Source organism: Antechinus flavipes, chromosome 5, assembly GCF_016432865.1.
Source record: "Antechinus flavipes isolate AdamAnt ecotype Samford, QLD, Australia chromosome 5, AdamAnt_v2, whole genome shotgun sequence".
Lineage (NCBI taxonomy): Eukaryota > Metazoa > Chordata > Mammalia > Dasyuromorphia > Dasyuridae > Antechinus > Antechinus flavipes.
Genome location: NC_067402.1, coordinates 230,912,295 through 230,936,913, shown reverse-complemented (window position 1 = coordinate 230,936,913; position 24,619 = coordinate 230,912,295). Strand labels below are relative to the sequence as shown.

At 39.0% G+C, this 24,619-nt stretch overlaps 1 protein-coding gene across 2 annotated transcripts in view; it reads right to left on the bottom strand.

Moving 5' to 3' along the window:
• Positions 1-21,083, bottom strand: part of COL2A1 (collagen type II alpha 1 chain) — a 48,245-nt gene extending 27,162 nt beyond the window's left edge. Inside the window, exons 1-18 of one of the 2 annotated variants that reach the window (XM_051961095.1) lie at positions 20,865-21,083; positions 16,129-16,335; positions 14,415-14,431; positions 14,119-14,151; positions 13,971-14,003; positions 13,802-13,855; positions 13,545-13,646; positions 12,576-12,653; positions 11,816-11,860; positions 11,652-11,705; positions 10,540-10,593; positions 9,403-9,456; positions 8,912-8,965; positions 8,702-8,755; positions 8,319-8,363; positions 8,170-8,223; positions 2,690-2,734; positions 2,247-2,300 (exon numbers count right to left, since the gene is read on the bottom strand). In XM_051961095.1, the coding sequence (XP_051817055.1) occupies positions 2,247-2,300; positions 2,690-2,734; positions 8,170-8,223; positions 8,319-8,363; positions 8,702-8,755; positions 8,912-8,965; positions 9,403-9,456; positions 10,540-10,593; positions 11,652-11,705; positions 11,816-11,860; positions 12,576-12,653; positions 13,545-13,646; positions 13,802-13,855; positions 13,971-14,003; positions 14,119-14,151; positions 14,415-14,431; positions 16,129-16,335; positions 20,865-20,958 (1,131 nt within the window). In that variant the 5' untranslated portion in view covers positions 20,959-21,083. Of the gene's footprint in view, positions 1-2,246; positions 2,301-2,689; positions 2,735-8,169; positions 8,224-8,318; positions 8,364-8,701; positions 8,756-8,911; positions 8,966-9,402; positions 9,457-10,539; positions 10,594-11,651; positions 11,706-11,815; positions 11,861-12,575; positions 12,654-13,544; positions 13,647-13,801; positions 13,856-13,970; positions 14,004-14,118; positions 14,152-14,414; positions 14,432-16,128; positions 16,336-16,678; positions 16,696-20,864 lie in introns of both variants that reach the window. The other variant, XM_051961096.1, reaches the window with a different exon arrangement.
• Between the last annotated feature and the right edge of the window lie 3,536 nt (positions 21,084-24,619).

Here is a 24,619-nt window from a genome sequence, read left to right as displayed (position 1 = left end):
AACAATAATACAAAACAAAAGGCATCAAAACTGTTTTGGTATAAGCTAGAAAATTAAAAATGTAATCAGTAGGATAAATTAGGCACATAAGATCTAGAAACAATAGAACATAATGCCCTACTATTTGATAAATGCAAAGATTTCAATTAGTGGGGAATTTTTTGGGGGGGACAAAAAAAATGCTGGGAAATCTGACAAAAAATGGATTTAGGCCTAGATCTCCCATTTTATATTTAATAAACTCCAAATGGATGTATGTTGTGAGTAGAAAGGGTCATATAATAAAATTTGAAAAGTAATGAAGATTCTTTCACAATTATGGCTAAGGAAATAGTTACTGACCAAAAAAGGGATAGAGAGAGAGTCCAATGTGAAATTTCCTGGAAAATCTTGCTGAATTTAGGTGAGGAGATGAAACCTTTTTGCAAAAATAAAATTGACGGGGGAGGGGGGTGGGGCAACTAGGTGGCTCATTGGATAGAGCACCAGCCTGAAGTCAGGAAGACCTGAATTCAAATTTGACCTCAGACATTTAACACTTCCTAGCTGGGTGACCTTAGATCACTTTTAACCTCAATTGCCTCAGCAAAAAAATAAAAAATATAAATAAATAATAAATTTAGACAAATAAATAAAATAAAGTTGATACAGTAAAAGTAGAAGAGAAATAACAAGTAGGAAAAAAAATCTTTGCATAAAACTTGCCTAATAAAAGTCTGCAATCCAAAATGCACAAGCAATTGAATGTACAGTGCATATAATTGTATACAAAATTTACAAAAGAAAAAGTCATTACCTAATAGATAAATCATTAAAGGATAAGCATCCAAATTCACCAATAATAAGAGAAATTATATTAAGAGCCTAAGTGGATTTGTGAATCAGACCAGTTGTTTTGGAAAGCAATTAAGAACTCTATATAAAAAACAAATCATTAAACCATGCAAATCCTTTTACCCAGCTATACCATTTTTGAACACATATCCCAAAGGGGTTAAAGAAAGAGGCAATGGACCCAAAAGGACAAAAACACTTATAGAAGCACTTTTTTATTATAGCAAAGAACTGGAAACTAAGAAAGTCTCCTAATTTTGGAAATGGCTGAACAAATTGTGATGTATGACTGTATTAAAATATTGTTGTGCTGTCAGAAAAGGAAATTCAGGAAGATTTGCATGAAGAGCAAAGTAAACAGAGGCAGAACAATTTGTGTAGTAGGTATAACGTTGCAAAAGAAAACAATCACTAAAGATTTAAAAAATCTAATCAATTCTATGGTCAAGATTCCTGGGATTGCAGAATGAAACGCTTTTTCAAACACGGCCAAAGTGTGAAGGTCTTGGAGGCTTATTTGTTATAGGAAATAACTACATGGGATATTGATTAGAATAAGGAGAGCTAGTGATAGCTGTGCCAAAAAGAGAGAGAGAAAGAGAGAGAGAGAGAGAGAAATTTTTAAAGCATCAATAAAACATTCTAAAAAATATTCAGAAGATAATAGGACAAAGTCCAAAAGAAGACAGACATAAACAGGACAGTTTTGGGAACTAATTTGCTAACTTGTTGAATTTTATATACATAGGGTTAATTTTTTTAAGCCAAGCTGTATGTAATAGATATATGTATTTTCATCTGCAAACTTCTTAGTATATGGAAGTGTTCATATTTGTCAAATTCATTGTTTTTTATGGAATTTATTTTTTAAAAAGTCCCATAAAAACTATGAATACCAACTGATGCAGAAAAAAATGAGATTTTGGTAGAGCCAGAAGTAGAGAAAAAGGTAGGAAAGAAGGAAGGAAAGAGTACTGTTTCCTCATTTTATTATTACTCCTTTTCCTCTTCCTCTAACCTGGTTCTGTTAGCTGGTTTACTTTTTGATGCTTCTAAACTCCTAAGATTGTTGGAAAGAAAGTAGATCTCTTACCTTTCCCTCCTAGTTGACTATCATCTTTCTGATCTCTTTCTCTTTCTTCTTCCTGCCTGTACTTCTCTGTCTGCCTTTCCTTTGCTGAGTCTGTAATTTTACCTACAGTTGCTTATCATGCTATCTTTACTTTTTTCTTCCAGCAGGTGACCCTAGAGAAATTTTTGGCTTTATTCATTCCCTAGAAGGGGAGTAGTAATGGATGGGGGCAGGAAATTAAGATTTCTTAGAAGGGAAGAAGAGTTCAAAAACCCCTCTTTTGGGGAGGGGAATTCATTGATGTTTTGGGAATTAACAATTGTCTTGAAAGCAAACTTACCTTGGCCCCTGGAGCACCTGGGAATCCTGGGCCACCAGAAGGACCAACAGGACCCTATGGTCAAAAGAAAAGTAGTGAGTCTCTGGCTGGGAAAGGGACAAAACTTCAAAGATTCCAAGTAAGCCTCTAGTTCGATTCTCCCCCACATGAGCCTGTCTGAGCTCTACAAAAATTCTGGCTATAATCTCCAGTTAAAAAGAACACTACAGGCATTCAGATGCCAGTATCCTCAGGGGTCTCCAGACAGAGGTCCTCATTAAAGACCACTTTAAGATCAAAGTCTCTGAAACATCTCAGCCTCCATTTAACTAGTTCCAGAGTTCAAAATGAATATCTGATTCTGAACATGATAAAAAGTAGGCTTTCCCAAGTCTGTGATTTCCTAACATTCTCCCTCCCTTCACTCCCCAAAACCACCAAAAAATGATTATGAGTCAACTTACAGGGGGACCAGCTGGACCTGGTTGACCATCATTGCCACGAGCACCCTGTGAAAAAAATAAGAGGGAAAAGAGAATCAGGGAGAATCTATTATTCATTTGATAGAAATGCAAATAGAAAAGATTCCCTCTTCCCCAAGATGCAGACAAACTTGTATACATATACATATAAACATATACACATGAATTAAGGAAGTTACTAAATTTGGAGTGTCCTAGAAACTGAACAGGAAACAGGACATTATTTGAAAACAGGAATTATTTTGAATAATTCAAAATAATTCCTGTTTTCACTCAATCTAGGTTTGAGAACTTCAAGACCAAAGGATCATTTGGATTCATCTTGCCTGTGTTTGAGAGTATATTGTTATAGATACAAGAATCAAGAGCCCCACTTCCAATATATTCAGGAACTGTCCATGACATTAGCTCATAAATAAACTACATCTTATCTGAATTAAATAGTAAGACAAAATGATAATGCTTTCTCTCTTGTTGGACTCTCAGCAACTCTATGGGGTAGATGATAATTATTATCTCCATTTTACACATGTTCAAAGTTAAATGATTTGGCTAAGCTCACACATTAAGTATCCAAGGCAGAAGTCAGTCCCAGCTCTTCCTGGCCCTTGGGCAGCTGTCAACTGACACCCACCTAAGTGACTCCAAGGGGTCTCTGACCCTCACCCATCCTGTTGACACCTCATCGCCACAGAAATCAACTCAGGCAAGATAGATGAAGCTTCACTGACTCCTAAGCCATTTCCCACTATTACTGAATTCCAGAAGTAGTCATATTTGCTCCTGTGCTCCTTAGAGGCAAGATTGCATGGTGGAAAGAATACTGAAATGAAGGAGAGGATGCCTGGTTGCATTACTTTGAATAAGAAACTTAACTTATCTTGAGCTTAGTTACTTTGTCTATAAAATGAGATAGTTGCATCAGGTCATTTGAGCTCTAAAATCCATTATTCCATAACTAATTCTATGGCTTAGTTTTGAATTTTGTATTGGACATTTATTGGCAGTGTTTGTCTGGGCAAGTCACTCTAAATAAGTTATAAAATAGATGAAGAAAATAATTATCTACCTATTTCAAGGGGTTGTTGGTGGAAACTACATGCTTGTAATAAATCCTAGAGAGTTGCCTGAAATATCTAAAGGTTAATTAAGTCACACCCAGCATCAAACAGTTAATGTGAGAAACTGGAAAAGAGCTCCATTACCCCAAACTGACTTTTAAGAGGGGAAAAACATTTTGTTGACCCTGAAAATCTATAGAATCAGGCATTGTTGTTATTTACAGTTAGACTACATGCTTCACATATAAAAGTGAAAATATTAACCCACCACTATGAACATATTCATTTTGAGTCATTTTGTTTGTAACAATAAGTGACCTTGTGTTCTATTTGATATCAATCACTATGGTACTTTCTAAAAGGAGGCTGAATCCCTGAAATTCAAAGTAATTCATCTACCTTGTAGCTTTGCCTCTTAGAAACATTCATAGGAAGGAAGTCTTCCTTAATTAGAATTTATATTTCAAATGAGGCTTAAACACAAAAAGACGAGCTTGCCCATGACTTTTTCATGTTTCTTATAATAAACTCCATGTTTTGGGATTAAATGGTAGATTCTAAAGGAGATTCCATGGGGAGTGTATCCAATGGGGCTAAAGAAAATACCAAAAGAGATTCCTATCTAGAGATGAGCTAGAGGTGAGCCACTGATTCTGTTCTGGGCTCATTAGAAAGAAAAGAGGAGGTTCTGTCCCCCCCTTCTCTATCTCTGTCTTTATATGTGTGAGAATGACAGAAAAATTAAAATTTATAAATTTAATGGAATAATATTGCTCCAAAAGAAATAATGAAAGGGGTGATTTCAGAAAAAGTTGTAATGAGCTATATGACTTAATACAAAGCAACGTAAGCAGAATTGGGAGAACAATATATATAAAAACCATACCATACCATGATTCTGGAGGACAAAAACTGAAGTATGTTATTCACTTCCTGACAAGAAAGGTAATGAACTCAAGATTCAGAATGATACCTATTTTTTTAGATGGATAATTTGGGAATTTGCTTTGCTTGATTATATATATTTATGCCAAAGGCTGTACTTTTATTTAAATTTTTTTTGTTCAATTGGTGAAAATATTGTAGGAGGAAGAGAAGATTTAAGCTTGTTAATTAAAATAAATGTACAGATAAATAAATAAACCTCTACTGAGACCAAATTGGGATGGGAAGCAAAAAAAAAAAAAAATTGAGCAGCATCTTGTTTTGTCCAATTCTCATTGAGACAAGAATGCCTCTTACTCAAATAGTTGAGTTTCCCACCAACCAAGGAAAGCACCTGCAAGCCTTTATAGAGAATGCTGGAAACAAATCTAGGCTTGAAGCATCAGACCCTGACTTGGCTATGTTTTGAAGAAGACACCAGTTCCTCCAGCAGTATCAGGTTGTGTTTTTGTCTGGTGCTCTGGATACTTCTACCTCCTTGCAAAATATTTGGTTAATTCAAAAAAGTGGTACTGAGAGTTAGTTCCTAAGGGGACAAGACGCCTACATAGGAGATAGTGATTGGACAGAATCTACAGAATCTATTATTGCTAATTATAGCAAAGGATTTTTTGCACTTGGGGTGCAGAAAGGTCATGCCCCAACGATACCAGTCCTAGAAATCTGGGCAGCCTTTCTAGTCATATCTCATCTTATTCCCTCTTGCATACTTGGGCATACAAACTAGTCTTTTTACTATTGCTCAGAAAGTCTGGTCTGAAACAAAAAGAAGGAGAGAGCATTAGTACCCATGAAAGCTGCATTAAAAGTAATATTGGAAGAGAGCAACATTTTGCTACTGCCTGGTCAGAGAAGCACCTGCCTTGCCAGATGGCCCTGAGTAACTCCAGAGCAGATATCTGGGGACTGAGAGAGATCAGAACTGTCATCATATTAGTCCATGGGGACTAATCTTCTGCTGGGGAAAATCCAGTATGGGGATTTTTTTAAACTTATATTCCTGGAGGGAATGTCTGTCAGCTCTATAGTCTAGTTCCAAGAAGAGTGTATGTAATCAGTGAGGCAGATACTCAAGCTATGCATAGCCCCAGAGCTGGAGGTCCAAGGCTTAGTAAAGTAGGATCCTCTCTAAAGGGTGGCAGCCCGACATACAATAGAACTGCTAAGTCACTGGCCTCCATAATTTATAAGAGGTTAGCTCTAGTGAAGTCCTCTCAATTCTGCTACAGCACCAGCAACATGGTCCACAGCACTAGAAGAAGGAATGCCTCCGAGCCTGTGAGATGGTCAGTATGGGGAGGCAGAATGAAGTAGCATCAATGGGTATAGTCAGAAAAGCCAGAACTTAATGCTGTTATGTGCTAGAGGAAAGGAAACCAAAAAGAAGGGACTCTTGATAAAAACAAGGAAAGAAGAGGGAGAAAATTATAGTTCTCTCAGTTCCCTCTTCATCTAGTCACAAGGCATAATGCCATTGTCACTTGAGGCATTTTAGAAAGCAATCCCTTGTACTCTTTAGTACCTACAAGCTGGGATCCTGGTAATTGGCAGGAATGGCAGTGCTTCTTGGCTAGGGCCGAATACTCTTTCTAATCCTCCTCACAGAAAATGACACTATTACAGAATATGCCCTTTGGCAAGTTTTGCTAATGAACAAGGATCATGCCTAGTTATTTTACTGATGTGCTTTTGAGGGGCAATTTTCCTTGTACAAATGTTCAGTCAGCAGTACGACTAAGGCTCTTTTAATCATTGATTAGAGAAATGTAGAAACTTTTTTCCTGCTCAGGGTGCTGAAATCTCTTGCTTGGGTAACGGATAGTCTGAAATATCAGCTGAAAAGACAATCTTTTAAAAGCATTATTTTCATCATGTTATGAATCTATGGCAAACACGTAAGGTAGTTGCCTATTGTGTGTTATAACAAAGTTGAGCTCCTCAGCCTGGAATACAAGGCCCTCCAGGAACTGATCCCCTCATGTCTCCGCAGTCTCATATTAGTTTATTTCCCAACACATACCCAATGGAGCTTCCTTTTCTTTATGATTCTCTCCCTTTTCTTGCCATAATTATTAAAATGCAAATTTTAAGATCCCCTCAAAAGACCAATGCCTGGCATATTGTAAGTGCTTAAGAGATGATTTTTCATTCATGAATCAAGTTTCACTACCTTTTTAAATTTTTTGTCAGTGATTGAACTTTTTGATGAATACTATCTTTGTATGTTAATTTCATTATCATACACGGGCTTTTGTATTCTGATTCTCTCATGCTCTTATATTTGCAACAATAATAACTCACTTTTGCATAACTTATATAGTTTAAATATAGTTATAAGACAAATAATATAATTATCTCATTTGCCTTCTAAGCAAAGAGATTAGGATTCCTTAAAGAATACAATGTCAATAACAAGTATGTATAGCTACTTATTGAATGAATGAGCTAAAATACCTTCTTCTCTTTTTACCTACAATACTATCTATAATAATCTGAAGCTCAGTTTCCTTATCTGGCAATGAAAGTGGTAGTACCCACCTTACAGTGTTGTTGCATGGAAAATGCTTTGTAAACCTGTAGTTGTTTTATATTTTATATAAATATGACCTAGTGATATGATATATACAGTGAGGAAATTAGATAAATAGTTATTAGGATCTCTTCCAGTACTATAGCCTATGAAATACTTAATAAATGCAAGGCAAACAAAACCAACTATGAATTCAAGGGTGATAAATGGCAGAACTACATTCAAATGAGAGAATGATCAAATAAGAATATGTAAAAATACTTTATACATCTTCAAAGTACCACATCCTGTAATAGTATCATGTGATACATCCTCTAATAATATCATTCAATTAGAGATCATTACTTTGTGAGTGGAATTTGAGTTTGGGCTACCAAACATCTTTCCCCATTCTTTGCCAATGTATCTATGCTGCTACTAGAATTCCTTATGTTCCTTTGAAGCTATCTGTGCAAAATGAAACACAGGGTGGCAAGATTATTATGCCAATTAGAGTGTATCTGCCAACACCAAAATGAATTTTTCAGGTCCTCTAAAATACCATAGCCCTTGCCTAGAAAGTTCAGGGAAGGGGCAAAGTATCATAAATAAGGGAAAGGGCTTACAATAAACTGCAGAATTAGAAAAGAAGGGAACACCTGGGTGATGAATCTCAAATGATTAAGAAAGGCAAAGAAAAAGATTTATTTTTGAGTTTCTCTGGGTAAGAATTCTTATCAGGATGCATTTAGTCTAAAGCAAAGATTTCCCTTACCTGAGTTCAGAATCAACGTACCTGTTTCAATGAAGTAGATAGAACCTTTGCAATAAAGCTAACTGAAATGACTAAATAGTGCTCTGTCCTCAGAGTAATTGCCAACCAAAGGCTAGGCCCTGGCACTGTCTATCCTAAACCCCTGAAGTAGGAGATGTGGCTCCATACTCACCGCTGCACCCGGAGGGCCATTTCGTCCTCTCTCACCAGGTAGACCTCGGGGACCCTGAGACATACAATGGTAAATGTAAAAATGCTTGGTGTGTTCAGATGCCAGGAAAAGCCTAACTCCAGCTCGTAAAAGATGAAATTCATACTCACCATAGGCCCAGGAGAACCATTTTCACCAGGAGATCCACCTTCACCCTGGGAAAAAGAAACAAAGAGTCAGCATGTATGAAACCTATTCCCCAGAGAGCAAAAAGCAGGAAAATCCTAGTATCTTGCATAGCCTGTCATTTGACTATAAAACACCCCCAGACTGACATTCTAGATTGGGAAAGTTCCCTATGCTCTTTCCTGAGAGTATCTAGACCTTTTGAATTCCCACTAGGAAAGAGGAAGATAAATTATTTTATGTTGATAAAGACTGTCACCAAAGCTGTTCTTTCCCTGCAGTAAATTCCAAGTTAGTAGGATTTTCCTTACTGAAGAAAAAGTTCTGTTTCAAAGCATCTATATTCTATGTCTTCTTATTTCCTTACCTTAGCACCAGGAGCACCAGCTTCCCCCTTGGCTCCATCTAAACCTGGGTAACCCTAGAGAATGAGAGAGGAAATTCATTCACATGCCTGGGGAAAAAAAGAAACATTGCTACTCTTATCCTTACCTCGACCTAAGTCCTTCCTCTCCTCCCAGCTATCCACCATGACCTAAGACCACCCTCCTATTCCCATTAATAAAAAAATACTTACTCTATGACCTTTGACACCAGGAAGACCAGGAGTACCTGGGAAACCTCGAGCTCCCTGAAACCCAAAAATAAAATGTAAAGAAAATAGACACTAGGTGGGGCAAACTCTATTTCTTGTACAATATTTTGAGGAAATAGTGAAAAGTCTGATGAGAGCAATCAGAATGAATGTCCAGAATGTGCCCTTTGTGGGCTTGTAACTTCAGATCTATGACTATGACTGTGTCCCTTCCCATTATGTGCCTTGGTTTCCCTGTGTATCCAAAAAATTAGCATTTCCCACTGCTAGGAGTTTTAGTAAAACACAAGGAAAGTACTATCTCACTGTCAGGTTGGGAAAATTATAAAGATTTCTAACCAAATCTTCCTAATTGACAAATGTTGCAGTATTTTATTTACATAAATGCACTATGGGATCATAGGTTTGAGAATCCTAATGCTTATCTTAAGAAAAAGGCTGGTTTTGGAGATGAGGAAAGATTGTAAACATACCTGAGGACCTGGGGGACCACGTTCACCAGATTTTCCTGGTTTTCCAGCTTCACCCTGAAGGGAACAAAACTTACTTCTAAGCTCATTTCAGAACAATATCATTGCTACTCTTGGACCTTTAGAATGGTCCCTTTTATTTCTAATCTCATTGCATTTTCCACATCTCTTCAAAGATTAGAGGTTTTCTTTTCAGTAGCTGACTTTTTTTATCCTTTAAACTCCTCCTTAAAAGGTACTGCTTCTACAGAATACCTCTATACCCCATACAAAGAAGAAAATTGTTTGTTCGTTTGTTTTTTTCCATTTTCCAGCTGGTTCCCCAATGGACAAATTCCCTATATCTTTATCCCATCATTGTCTCTAATGTTTTTGTCACCTATAAGATAAATCTTAGAGTATTCCAGTTAGGCAAAGACTATACTTACTTTATTCTCCCTATCACTCCAGGTACATGAATCTATCTTTGAGAAATATTATGTATACCAGCAAGTACCCATCTCTGTAATGAAGCTAACTGGTTAGGCTTAAGTGATAGTTTATATATAAAACTCTTTGCTTTCTTATTAGTTGACTAAATGATAAATTGATCCATTTTCTAACTCATTTAAAATTGAAACAGTTTAGCTTTCTTGGATATTTCTGTAGCTATTTATCTATCTGTACATTTTTTTCTTTGTGTTTTTTCTATCCCCACTTTTATTTTTCAGATCTTTTCCTATCATTTCTTGGGCTAAAGGCCAATATTTTTCTTTTCACTGTATCTGGATCAACAGTCTAGATAAATCTTAGTTTCCTTATCTGTAAAATCAGGAAATGGGATTAGATAATATTTAAGGTCTTTTCTAGCCTTCGGTCTTATCATCATCAACTCCAGAGCTTATTCTCCCACAGAATCATCATTAACAAGCACTTCATAATTTGTCTTTCTCTTCAGTATATAGCCTCCCACCCAAGTAAGCAGGGATAAAGTTCAACAATTCCTTTCCTAAAGTAGACAGGTTTCCTTCCTTTTAAGCATTCAACACTCAACAAAATGGTAGCTCTTTTATATTAAAGATCACATCAAACAAGTATCTCTGTACTTTTCATAGGCTTCCCACTCCTCTCCTCAAAATAGCAGTTTTATTTTATACTCACATCATCACCAGGTTTTCCAGGGGGACCAGGAGGACCTCGAGGACCCATGGGACCCTAGAAACAAAAAGAGATAACTACCTGAGCTAACCATACTGATCATACATGTCAGTTGACAGATACCTGAAACAATTCAGTGGGCAACAGCAAGAGTTTATAAATAGTCTGACTACCACTGCCAGGAGGAAGGACTCTGAGAGGCCTGAAAAAAGTTTCCCTGACTCCTTCTTAAACAAATGTCATTGTCCTAGAAAACAGTAGGACAAGATTACAAAATTGCCCCCTATGGGCAGATGCTGATAAGAATGAAGCTATTCTGGGAATTCTATTCTGGGAAGCTTAAAGACTTCTGAGTATCAGGTTATGGGGATGATCACAAACCTAATTTATATACCCCACCAAGAGTGGGGACTAAACTCATGGAATATGACCCTGAGATGTAGCTCTAGGATATTGAGTTTGAGTCAGGGTGGGGTAAGCAAGAGGTGCAAACTCCTTTGGTCATAGAATGACCTGTGTACAAGTTATTTTTGTTAAGGTCCAATTTCATAAAGAGAAGAATACTAAGAGAATCTAGGTTGCTGAGATTTCATTCCTTGGAGTCAGGAAAGAGAAATGTGACCACATCTCTTTTGTAATTAGTGTTTCATTTAGTAGTCCCAAATCCTTTGAAAAATAATTAAAACAGGTGATTTTTTAACGTAATTAATTTTATCTGCATTTATACAGTCTCAGTAGTAAGGAACAGATACACTCTTAGGCCCTGCTTCCTCATTATAGATCCTATAGTGTGTATAGTGTATAGTGTAAAAAACTGTTCTCTGGGATACTTTTAGACAGCTAGGTGACTCAGTGATTTCCAAAATATATTTCATACTAAAGATTTCAGCCTCCCAGGCAATGTAAAGCAATTTTTTTTGGTCACAGTGGTCTTAGGCTAGCAATAGTGACCCAAGAAAGATAATGCTATGATAGCATTCTGGATGGTCCCTGCTGTGTTTCTCTGATGGCAGTAAAATGAGTGCAGGTCCCCAAAGGTCTTGGTGGTCAGGGTAATGGGGCTGTATTGTATGAATATTCCCAGAGGAAGACCATAGTCACATCCGAATACCTACCGAGACTCCAGGTTCTCCTGGCTCACCAGGATTGCCTTGAAATCCTTGAGGGCCCTAAAATGGAAAGCAGAATGCTTTAATTAGCCACTCATGGTATGAAGATTAAAGAAAGAATTGAAAAATCATTTGAAAGGCATTTTTAAAAAGGTTGTCACTATACTCACAGGTGCACCAGAAGGGCCAGGAGGTCCTCTTGGTCCCATGGGGCCCTGCATTGGAACACAAAACAAGGGCCCTGAGCAGGAGATACCTAACCGCCATTGATCAATGTGTTGTTTTCAGCCAAGAAACTCAGACAAGAAACAAGGGGATAATTCTACAATGGAAGAAGGACTTACAGGAGCTGTCCACTATCAGTCACCTCTTTCATATAGCCTCCTTTGCTATATATCCAACTATTTTTATTCATAGAGACCATTCAAAAAGAAAACCCAGACTGACTTTCTCCTGGAAAGCAGCCTTGTTAACTAAAGTTTCTGAGTTTCATTTAGCATGTGCCAAGTAAAGCCTCAGGGCTGAAATTTCCTGCAGAAAATCTTGTGGGATCTTGAGGAACAGTAGCTGCTGTCTACATTCTCCAACCTTCCTTCCAAAAGCAACAAAGATTAGCCCTTAAACAAATCAGTCTATATGACTCCATACATGCATACCTCCTCCCCAACAAACCACCTCCATTATCAACACCACCTCCTTACCCACTGTGGTAATTCATTTAAATAACTTGGCATTTGACAAAGAATGTAATCAATGAAGAAAGACTAAGTCATTTAAGACCAAACATTTAAGTCTGCTCTCTGCTAAGTAATGAAGAGTGATGTTACTATAAACAGCTATTCTAATAGAAGTGACCAGGTTCCCTGAATCTAAGATCATCTCCCTCACTAACCGACCCTTTCAGTTTCATATAATCTTTATCTTGTTTACCATTGGTCCTTGCATCACTCCCAGCTGAGCACCTCCAGCCTTTTCATCAAACCCTCCTGCCATCTGAGCAGCGAAATTCTGCAAACAAATTCAATAATTAGGGACATAAATTTATCTTGGTTTTCTTCATTTTATCAAGTGTATTTTTTTAAAGGGATGGAATCTATATGCTTAAACTCTGGCTACTGGACAGTATCCGTTGAGGATATAAAGGATAGGAAATGCCTTTTAAGTGGTCCTAGTGTCACCATACCCTTTGCCTTTTTGTTATTACTTCAATTCTTATGTGATGTTTACTCAGTTTTATGAAATGATTACCCATTTTAAAAAATTATCAAACAATTGTACATTTGCTATTAGTTATTACAAAACAAAAGAAAAAAACTGTTTATATGATTATATAGTACTATTAAACTCTGAAGCCTTGGGGGAAATACAGATCATTGACCTCCAAAAACTTTGGTAATGGACTGGTAAATCTCTATGTCCTTATTTAAGGTTAATTTTGTTTAAGTGCAGCCAATATCCAAACTATGAAATTATGTAATTAGTTAATTCCAAGATTTTTTCCCCACAATGACATGGGACCATCTAACAGGGAAAAGATTTGGCATATGCCAGGGCAGATACCATGCAAGGATCCTGGTCACTCTTTTTTTCAATGCACACAACTATTTAGGCAATGTTTTCCCACATCTAGAATCAATCAGTTGCACAGCTCTGAGGTTGAGTGGGAAGTTAGGCAATTGAAGTTCTTCCCTGCTGAAAACAGTACTGCCTAGTTAGATCAATCCCTAGCTTCATTCTGAATAAAGGCCATATTATGCTGTGTAGTCTAGAGGGTCTAGAGAGGTTGTATAATGAGTCTAGTTAATACTGGGACTTCCTGGAAGGCAGCCAGATCAATATGTACACCAAACAGAATATATGGGTCTTTTTTTGGAAAAAGAACAAAGTAAGCATACTCACTCCACCAAGGCCAGGGGGTCCAGGAGGTCCTGGAGGACCAGGGGGTCCAGGATTACCAGGGGTACCAGGTTCACCATCTCTACCACGAGGTCCAGGAGCACCCTTGGCATAAAGATAAAGGGATCAGTGTTCAGTAACATAGGCTCAGTAACTACCTGCCCACAGTTTGTCCTTGGGGGAAGCAGCCAGGCATGTGGTGAGACCACAGAGGGGCCAAGGAGGCAATGAAGCTCAATAAATGTTCTTTCTTTACTTACCTTTTCCCCTTTGTCACCACGGTCACCTCGAGGTCCTTGTTCACCTGCAGGTCCCTGAATAGGAAGGAAACATAGATATCACATCCAAAGTACTACATGAATTGAATAGCAAGTGACATGTGTTAAATTAGGAGAAAGGTTAGACCATTGATTTCTCTATTTTTCTCACCTGAGGTCCAGGGGGTCCTTTGGGTCCTATAACCTGTATAAAAGAAAGGAAATCATAATCATTAATTAGAGGGAAAAAAACAGGCCATCCCTAAAACAGTTGGCCCTGAGAAACATGGACTGTATGTAAAGAAAAACTGACAGCTTACATCTTTAATATCTCCAGGCTCGCCTTTCTGTCCCTGTAATGCAAAATATTCCTTAGGTTAGCAATAAATCTACCCTACCCAAATAAATCTATAGACACTTGTTGTACTACAGGGGTTCCATCAAACAGGAGCCCAAGCAAATTTACTGTGATCAAAACATCTCTCATTTCAGAGACAGGAGCTTACTGTACTGAGTGGGAGATACTTTCTAAAGAACATACAATAGCTCTCCAAAAATATAAGAAAAACTGCTGATAAAAACAAACAAACAAACAAACAAACAAAAACAATCTCACCTTTGGTCCCAGGTGCCCTATTTGGAAAGGAAAAAAATGGAACAGAACATAAGTCATCATGAGATGGATAAAAAAACTTATTAAACATATGTTTACCCTTCAGAAGACACAAAACTGGAAAGAAAACAAAAGTAAGAAGGATTAAATAAAGAGGGAGTATATTTGATGAGAGAATAATTATATATAAACATAACTGTCAGAATTTCACACCTTTTGTGCGATATGACCTCATGAACAAAAAAAAGTTTCTCTAGGTTTCTTGCACAGAATGAGCAAAGCAAGATAGTGGTAAAGCATCAGAGAAGAGTTAATCAGCTACAAAGATAGGAAACACTCAAGATAGGATTTGTTTAGTCTAATTTTGTCTTCAGTCTGAAAGTCCTCTCTCATTCCCTCCCCCAATCTTCCCAAGCTAAAGATTACTTAGAAAGCCTTACTTTAGAGAGGTGCCTGTCTCCTCCAAGTAAGCAGAGCAAAGAGCAAAATGCAAATGTTAACAAAAAGCATTTCAGCATAATCCCAAATTACAATCTCCCAATTATTTTTCCCCGGTAAAATAAGTAACCAGCAAGCAACACTTCACTCACACTGGCCATCTTAAATATGATTCGGAAATTTTAGCCATGGATGAGTTTTCACTTTAGTCAATGTAGGTAAAGTGTTACAGAAAGAAAACTTCTTGCTTCTCCATCACTTGTGTTTCTTATAAATTAAACTGCACTAGTGGAGGTATGGAAAACAATGGAGAGGATTCCATGAAAGTTGGATTTGTTTCCTTTGTAAAAATGGAGCAGATCAGTGAATAAATATGAGTTGGGGAGGGAGGTAAAGAAAGGAAAGGAGATGTCTCAGCTTCATCCCTGGATACTTACAAGGATTGACTGAAGCTTCACACCACATATAGATGGTGTAGAGCAATAGTTCTTAAACCACTTAGACCAAGAACCTTTCAAGGTCAAAACTATTTTCACAATAACACTAAAATGTTATAATGTCTAACAAAGTAAAAAAGGATAGATTTAACCCACATAAATTGTAGTGCTTTGGGAGAGAGCTCAATAATTTTTAAGTGTGTTGAGTCTCAAACTCAAAAAAAACTTGGTCTCTAAAGGGCCACAGTCCCAGACTAATCTCCCCAGTTTACATGTGAGACTTCTGTACTTAGTTCATCCTTCACTTCATAACCCTGTCCTTTATTGGGGATAAGTACCTGGAAAAGGGTTCGGAAGAACCACCCAAGTTCTGTTCTTAAGAGAGGACAACTTCTTTTTCTATCTCTTCACTGGCTGACATGATTTCTTCTCCAATCTGATGATTATATTTGAAAGGGCTTCTTTGAGTAATGAGTGTGATTGAGGAGGACATGATTTGTGACTTGGTTGAAAAGCTTTTGATCTTTGTGGATAAGGTAATTACTTGATCTCTTGAAAAGGTATTAGATTATCTAGACTAAACTAAACTTCAGTGCCACTAGTAATTGTCTAGCAGTGCAGAGAAGGGCAGAAAGAGAGAAAATTCCCAATCAACTAGCCAGAGGAGTGGTCCCAAAGGTCTTGGATAAGCAAGAAGTGGCCTTTCTTTTAAGTCCTGGCTGCTGGAGTCCCATGGATGACCAGTTTTCCCTACTTTCTGTCTCTGGTCCCCATCCATGGGAAAGCTTTTGCACTGACTGCAAGTAATTTATTTATGAAACAAGAAATAAATAAATTACAACCACTGGCGGTGGATGGGTCAGTTGGACAGGTGGGGCAGCACTCTCCAAAGGAGATCTCAGGGTGGAGACAGTCTTTCATGTCTTCACAGATTACTTCATCGCACAGGACAGTCCCAGTGTCACACACACAGATTCTGCAAGGCTCAGGTTTCCATACATCCTTATCATTATACCTCTGCCCTCCATGAACACAGCTGTTTGCATTTTCTGTACCAGAGGGATGAGGGTAAGAATGTGGAAAAAAGTAGGAGGAATGGGTAAGAAAGAGGAAAGCCAGAGGAGAAAAAGAAAAATAGGATTATAATGTCAGCATTAGTTGCAGCAGTCATTACAATTAAAAAAGTCAAATATAAACTCAGGTCTTAGAGATAAATACAGCTTCAGTAAAGACCACTTTTTCCTCTGGGACATTTATCAAATAGAACATAAAGAATTTATTTCCCCAAAAAAATATTGTCACCCATGAAATCACCAGGACCAATGATGCAATCGATAAAAGGAAGGTTAGTAGAATAGGCTACACTGCATGTTTTCTGTAATCTTTCAGGACCTTTGGGAATGGCTGTTCTTGGGAGTAGGTCCTGATTCACAAATGTGTACTAGTCTGAATTCCTCCTTTCTCTTGAAGGTGAGCTACAAAGAAAACAAAGTGGGGATGACAAGAAGAAGAAGCTATATAACTCCACTGAGTCCTCCAGGATAGGCCTTTCTTTGAAGATAAAGTGATTTACACGGAGAAACAGAGATGAATAGTTCTCACAGAAATGGAGTGAGAAGTGTTTGGTTTATCTTACCCTTTTGCCTGAGTTTTACTGGGTTGGTTAACCACATATGACCTCAAAGGCATTCTGTTAAATGTCAGAGTTTTTAGCCATAACATATATTAACAGACTCCAATATCAGATACCTATTAAGAGACACAGGTTGGGGACACAAAATATAGCCAGATACCTATTATCAGATACCTACTGTACAAATATCAGACACTTTTAAAGAGACAGAGGTTGGAGGTAGGGAGAGGAGGAGTGGAAATGCTCAGAACTGTTTTGCAATATTAGAATTAGGATGATTGTGTGGAGTCATGACAGAGCAAAAATTCTCAATCCTGTGTCAAGATACACATGATATAAAAGTCAAATTTACATAGCTTCCCCAAATAGCAAAATTATGTCTTATTTATATTTAATAATTTCCTCTCAGTGCCTAGAAGGATGCTTTGTACATCATAATAGCTTCTTTTACAACGCCTTTGTGGAATAAATGAATGAATGAATACAGAATCATATGAGTCCCTAATACCTCACTTAGTTGTTTCTCCTTAGAGAGAGCCAACTTCCATTTTCACCACATTAGGCTCCCCAGATGCTAGGAGGGGCACAGATTGCCCAATCATGTCTAGTCTAGACAATCAGCCCTGGCTACCCAGAAAGGCTGAGAAAAAAGAACAACGATGAGTCCTTCTTACTGTCCCATCCCATCTGGAATTTGTGTTGCAAAGAAGCCCTTTGTTGACAAGGTAGCTGAGCACACTGTGCCAAAGACCTGGCTGCATTGGTAGCATGTGCTCAGGAGAACTTAGAGCTGGTTTTCTCATCAAAAACCTGAAAGTAGGAGCATCAAGCACGGAATAATAAGAGAAACTTCTAAATCAAAAGAGAAAGAAGACTGACCTTAATGCTTTGGAAGGGACAGTGTTACCATTTGTATATAAAGGGATTTTTACTTTTCTATTTTCCACAGGGGAAATATTCCTAGTCCAGAAGTGTAATATTGGTAGAGTAAATAAATCCTAGTAAAATGCAGAAGTTGCTTGGGAAAAAAATACAGTTGTTAAGGGAACACCAGATTGCTGGTATTGATAGTTTGATATATTGATAGACCTTGACTATGGTGGGGACAGGATTGGCTAAATACCTGTAAGAAAAGATGGACAGCTCTAAGTGGAATTGTATTGTATTGTATTGTATATTCCCCTATGGGAAGCACTGGGACCTGGCTTCAGGAAGCACAAAAGGGTCAGGAGCTGAGCAGAAGCCAGAAACTGAGCAACTGAGTCAGATGTGACCTTAGGCAAATTATGAGAAAGAAAACCATAGTAATTATCTATGACTGAAACTTGTGGAAATGTGCTTCTGAACAAAATACTACTGCTTTAAAATCAAGCCAATGTAGTAACTGGATAACTTAGGTGTGGACAGAGGAGCTCAGCACCATTAATAGGTTTAATTACTGTTAATAAATTGCTGGTGATAGCATCACAATGAACTCCTCTAAGGTTACCCTAATTATAGCCCTACTGTATGTTACCCTTTGTGGAAGCCCTATTAAAAAGCTACCTCTTTCTGCGAATTGTTTGTCTTTGCCACCAGAGAAGGGCTGGAGCCTCTATGGTGGCGGTTGGGAGCTGGAGGAGGGGGTATTGTGCTAAAGGTGGGAGCCTGGGGGAGCCCACCGGCCCTCTCCTCTCATGAATGAGCCTTTTCTGAGCTCACACAGAGCCCGATTCACAGGTCTCTGCGAGAAACCAGTTTAAAATAAATACGGGCAGCATTTCAACTCCATCTGGAACCCATCGCTGCCAATCTCCCCAATGCAAACAAACCTTCACAATAGGGGATTGAGGTCTCTAGCTTGAACTGAAGGGAGCTTTCAGAAGCGCAGACTCTGAAATGCAGATGTGGGTCAAAGACACCGGAGCCAAAAACACTTCAATCCCTTGGGGAGGCATTAGCTATCTCTAGGTTTCAAACATTTTTTTGACGTCTCTCTGGGCTGAGCCTGTTCCCTACGTCACATCTTGGGGACTAGGGGAAGCAGTAGAAAATGAGTTAGGACACGCGGGCAGGCAGTCTCTCTGGAGCAGGCAGTCTCTTTAGTTACCTAAACTGCCTCCTGGGAGGATCCACTGAAGTTCTGGACACAACTAGGCACCTCCAAAATTAATTCCTTAGAGCCAATAGGAGGCAAAGAAGCCCTTTGCCATTTTAGAAAAAACTAGACACTGGATGGAAAACTTTAGATGGGGAGGGGTAATTTTTTTAATGGGGGAGGGGCTGGATGTTTCTCAAAACTATATCGAATGCACAGCTGATTCACAGACCAGTAGTTAGAGAGGTTTGAAAAAAGAGAATTTGAGGTTAGGAAAGTGTCAATTCGGTGGCTAGGCAAAGATAAGACCATAATTTACTCTGCTGGCAGAAAAATGCCACATCACTGAACTGCTTCGTATATCTCCTGATCTATCCTCCCAAGTGTCCCTGATGGCGAGCTTCTTTGGCCGCTCCAGCTTTCCCTGGCAAGTCAGCCCTGCTAATGAATGGAAACTCCGTCTGAGTGCCGCGAGACGGCATTCCACATAGTTTCTGGAATCCCTGCCTGCTTTCAGGGAAGAGGGAGAGTGCCTCGTCAGGAGAGTGACTTTTTCTCCCTTTAAAGTTTTCCCTCTAAGATTGATTTACAATCTGTAATATATAAAGAAAGGGGCAGGCATCCTAGCTATAGGTAACGTGCCCAAAGACGAGGAGGAAAAAAAATATGAAAAGGAAAAAAAAATTCTTTCTACCTAATACACTTTCCAGGCTTGGTTTGTCCTGACTGAAATCTCAAACTGGGGATCCTTTCAGAAAATAGTTGCAAGGAAGTGCAGGAGATCCGGGTTTAGATTTGGACTGTAAACCTTGAGACCCCCAGTTGCATCGAGAGGAAAAATTTATAGACATTATCAATTGGCCTCTCCTTTCACTTCCTCCTGATAATGTGGTTTGTAGCGTTCTAGAAGTTACCAAAATAGTACTTTGTATTGTACCCCCACCTCCAAACCAGAAAAGGGGGAAGACTATTTTAATTGCTGTTTGGAGGAGTAAATTTCCTGGTGAGACTGGAATGCTTTCTACTGTTGGGGAGGGAAGGGAGAGAGGGAGAGAGGGGCGGGGGGTGGGGGTGGGGGGGGAGAGAGGGAGAGAGAGAGAGAGAGAGAGAGAGAGGGAAAGAGCGCAATCCTTGAAAGTTTCTGGGGATGCTGCAGCAAAGCAATTTAAACCCTCAGATTCTGATTGCACCGTGTAAACAGTAGTGGGAAGGAAGAAAGAATAAGATCTCTAAAAACCGCACAAAAATCTTTATTTGTGGCAAGTCTACCTCAGAGTATCCCCTTTGTCTGGCTCCCCTTTGAACCCCCACCCCCACCAGACCATTTAAATTAACCCTTTGGCTCCTGACTGCTTTATCAACCAACAGATACAGACCATCCTTCTCCTCCATAGATGGATGGGCTGTGACCCGTTCGCTGACCTCTGGGCTAGAAGTGTGAGGCGCCTGAACTAATGTTAGTGTGGATATCTGGGGCGATGGAGAGACGGAAACAAAAAGAGAAAGAGAGAAACCGAACAGTGAGACAAGAGAGAAAGAGAGAGTATATGAATTTATAAGCCTTCTCAAGATTTTCAGACAATTTTCCATTGAATAACCCTACAGGATTTAGGGACATATCCGTTACTCTACGGATATCAGCTGTGATTAGCCCCCCCAGAGTATCTTCACCCCAGCTTTTGGAGAGGGGGGAAAGAGGGCTCCAGCCTGGTGAGAGAGTGCTGGGTCCCTGGTCCCCTCCAAGTCCCCAGTGGGTATCACTTGCTACTATATCACCTGCTGGGAGGAAGAAGTGACCAATGGGCTAGAGAAGCACCCTCGTCGCGCTGGGACGAGGTGCAAGAAAAGGTATAGAAAGAAGAACTTACGGATATCCACGTCCTGACACTGGACAGCAGCTATCAGCAGCGCTTGGGCAGTGGCCAGAAGCAGAAGAGTCCTTGGACCCCGCAGGTGAAACATGACTAACCCGGGACCCTGCGCCGAGGTGGATGAAGGAGGCGTCAGAGGAAGGTGCTGGTCCCGGTTTCTACCGTGCCCTCATGCAGCCGGCCCCGCAGGAAAAGGACAAGCTGGAGGGAGTCTCAAGCAACCTTGCAGGACTCTGCTTCTAGCACCGGCTTGCGGCTCCCGTTATATGCGCTCTGCCCCTCCCGGGAGCCAGCGGATAAGCCGAGAGCACGGGCCACCCCTACTCCCTGCAAAGCTGTAACCTGAGCTTCCCCACCTCCCCAACCCCTCCTTCTGCCCCATACCAGGCCCTGGGCCAGACCCTTCCTCCCACCCTGCCCCTCATTTTACACCTGCCCCTCTCTAGAGTACTTCTCCTTCCCAACACCCCATCACTCTCCCCTTTCCAGGATGCCCCCCCCCCTTGAGGAGAAAGGGAAGAGACTCACATTGGACATCCCATTTCCACTCTCCCTCAGGAATGCAAAGCGCCCCCCCCATCACCTCTACAAGCAGAAGAGATTGCCAGGAGGAGGGGGTGTCTCCGGCCCCTCCCTTCGGAGCTCTGCCCAGGGAGCAGGAGAGGGAGGGATGTGTTTGCAGAAAAGAGGGCACTGAGCCCTGGATGGAGGAGGGAATGAGGGAGGAAGCAGAGGAAGCAAAAAAGAGAAAGGCATCTGCAGGTGTGAGCAGGCAGGGGGCAACTGGGAGCTGTTAAGGAAATCGCCACTGAGGCAGGAAAGCTGCAGCCAAATTCTTAGAATTTTCCCCTATTCAAATTTTTTCCCCAAGTCCCTTTCTTTCTGAGGTCTCTGAGCCATGGGATCTGACCATGTGAATCAAAGTGAATGAGAAAAAAGTCTTCTTCACTTATGAGTCTGGCTTTGGAAAAGGCAGAATAAACTTAAAACACTGGATACAGACAAAAAAAAAAAAAAAAAAAAAAAAAAGACCTATCTCCAGCAAGAAAGGGAAGGAAAGAGAAAGAATACGTTGCTGTATGAGGGGTAGTGACTAGCAAGAACAAAGAGAAGTAGATAGATAATCAGGGAGCCCTGGACTACCAGAAAGACTTTGGATTTGAAGGCTGGATGAGTTGGGGATTATGGTCCTTTGTTCTAGAAAATCTTGTGCCTTTCTGTCAGATATGAAGTCAGTGCAACTTGGCAGGATATTTGGGTGGATTCTGAACACTGGAATTTGAAGGTGGGAAATTATCCAGATCCAAAGTCTTGGGATACAATTGGTCATCACTGTAATCTTGGTCTACATTATGGAGGAGGCAGATCCAGCAAGAATAAGGTATGGAGAATAGAGAGAAAGGAGTTCAGTTTCCAAAAAGTTTTCCTTACCATCCCTTCTATTCCTGCCATATTTCAACTTCTTCAGCTTTTTGCATCTCTACCTCCCACTTTTTCTTCTCCCACTTCTTATTTTGTGTGGAAGTAAGTGAGAGTTATCTGTGCTTGATTAACATCTCTGGAGGAAAAAATGTGGATTTTCGAAGCAACAATTCTTGGCTTTGTAAAGTTCATGGAGCTCTGAGATGGTTGGCTTAATGAGAACACCTAGTACTATTTCTGAGGACTCTTTTCACCTAGATCTCTCTACACATTCACAAAAGCCCCCTTTATGGCTCAGACCACAGACGGAAGAAAAAGGTTGATTAAAGACTGAAATAAGTATGCCAAAGATCACCTTTATATGAAAACAGTCAGAAATATGAAATTGATCAGAGACCCAACATTTAGGTGTGAGCAACTTAATTTCTGTGTAAATGAGAGATGATGCTAATTATCTAGTGCCCAAAGGTCACAAGAATTGAAAATACATTTCAATACATTTCAATAATCCCCAAGAATATCACTGTGTTACAGTATCAGCTAAGTAATTGCTACTTATAGTAATGACCCCAATTAATCATGATTAAACTGTGCTGTTCTAGAAGTTAGAGAAGCCAAAAATCCATTTTTGTTTTTTAAATCTCAGGCATCTCAGTGTATTGTAAAGAAGCCAGGTTTTGGAATTAAAAAACCTTGATCTTAATCCTATGTCTAAACTGAATGGATTTTGTGACTATGGGAAAGTTGTATTACTTCTTTGAGTCTCTATTTCCTCATCTACAATTGAGGGACTGGACTCACAGCTTCTTAAATGGTGGGTTGGGACCCCATATAGGGTCTTGTGACTAAATATGGGAGGTCACAAAATTATGATTTATTATCAGTAAATGTTTGATTTATATACCTATTTTATATATTTTATACCCAGGGTCACGTAAAAAAATTTTCAGGTAAAAAGAAATTAGAAGTGGAAAAAGTTTAAAAAGTTCCAGGGATGATTTCTAAGATCTTTTTTCTCAAAATAGTTAAAATTGTTAAAAGCTTGTTCTTAAAGGAATAAGCTCTAGTTGATCAAAACATAATTATATGGAGGGCTTCATTCTCCTATGATGTCGATTCAATGAGGATTCATTCTATTTTCTAAAACTGCTAAAATTCGAATAAAACAGAAGCATTAAACTATACTCCAAATGTGTCTCAAAGGCACTTAGCATAGCCTTTGTTGCAGCAAAATACAAATGTTTATAAATGAGGCATTGAAAGTAATCTTAGTACTTCATTTATCCTTTAAGGTAGAAATGTTTACCACCCAACAGCAAAAATGAAAATCAGAAAGGTAACACATGCACATCATTTAGACATCAAATCCTAGTCAATAAAATAGATCGAAGTAGTTGTTTGGTGTCCTGAAATTGCTTTTAGATTTATGTTTTTCACTTTTTTTTGGATATTTCAGCATCATGTGGACAAAAGCTTCTTGGAAAATAGATGTGCAGGTAGGCTATAAAGGCAAAATTCTCCTTTCCTCCCACTTCACAAATTTAAAAATAGTGATAAAGTGAGGAAAGAAAGACATTCCAAGAGGCGAGCCCACCCCAAGTATGGCAGCCTGTCAATACCCACAGTCATCTCAGACCTCTGGTCACACTGAACATAGACAATGTAGCAATTGAAGTAGAGACTGGCAGCACTCAGTATTACTCTGCTTCCTCTGAGTAGTTAATTCAGGAATGCTTTAAAGATCTACTTGTATTTTCTTCTATTTTTTTAAGCAGTCTTAGTTGTGAATGACTAAGGGAAAATTTCAAGATTTATAGTATATATACCCTTATATATAGTATTACATACCCTTTAGAAACATAAATACATAACTGTATATGATTAAATACAAAACTGGAATGACTCCCACTCCCATCTCTGTAGCCTCAAATAGCAGGAAACAAAAATACCAAGAAAGTCACATTTTTGTAGTATGTTAAGATTTACAAAGTGCCTTCCTTGCCAAAAAAAAAAAAAAAAAAGAGGTACCTCATACAAACTATTAATATCCCCATTTTAGAGATGAGTAAAGAGAGATTTAGATACATTAAATGATACATTTATGATCACTTACAAAACTGATAAGTATTGCAGTCATTTTCCCCCAAGGGTCTTTCCACTTTTAGGCTAGCACACTTTTTTCTATATTATATTGACTCTCAGGTAGGAGATACTATCCACGGCCTAACTATGATTTAGATCAGTAAATGGCTATAGAAAAGAGATATATAATACACAATATACTTAACCATTCAGGTATTCAGCTCTAACCAGTCAGAGTCTGTAAAAAA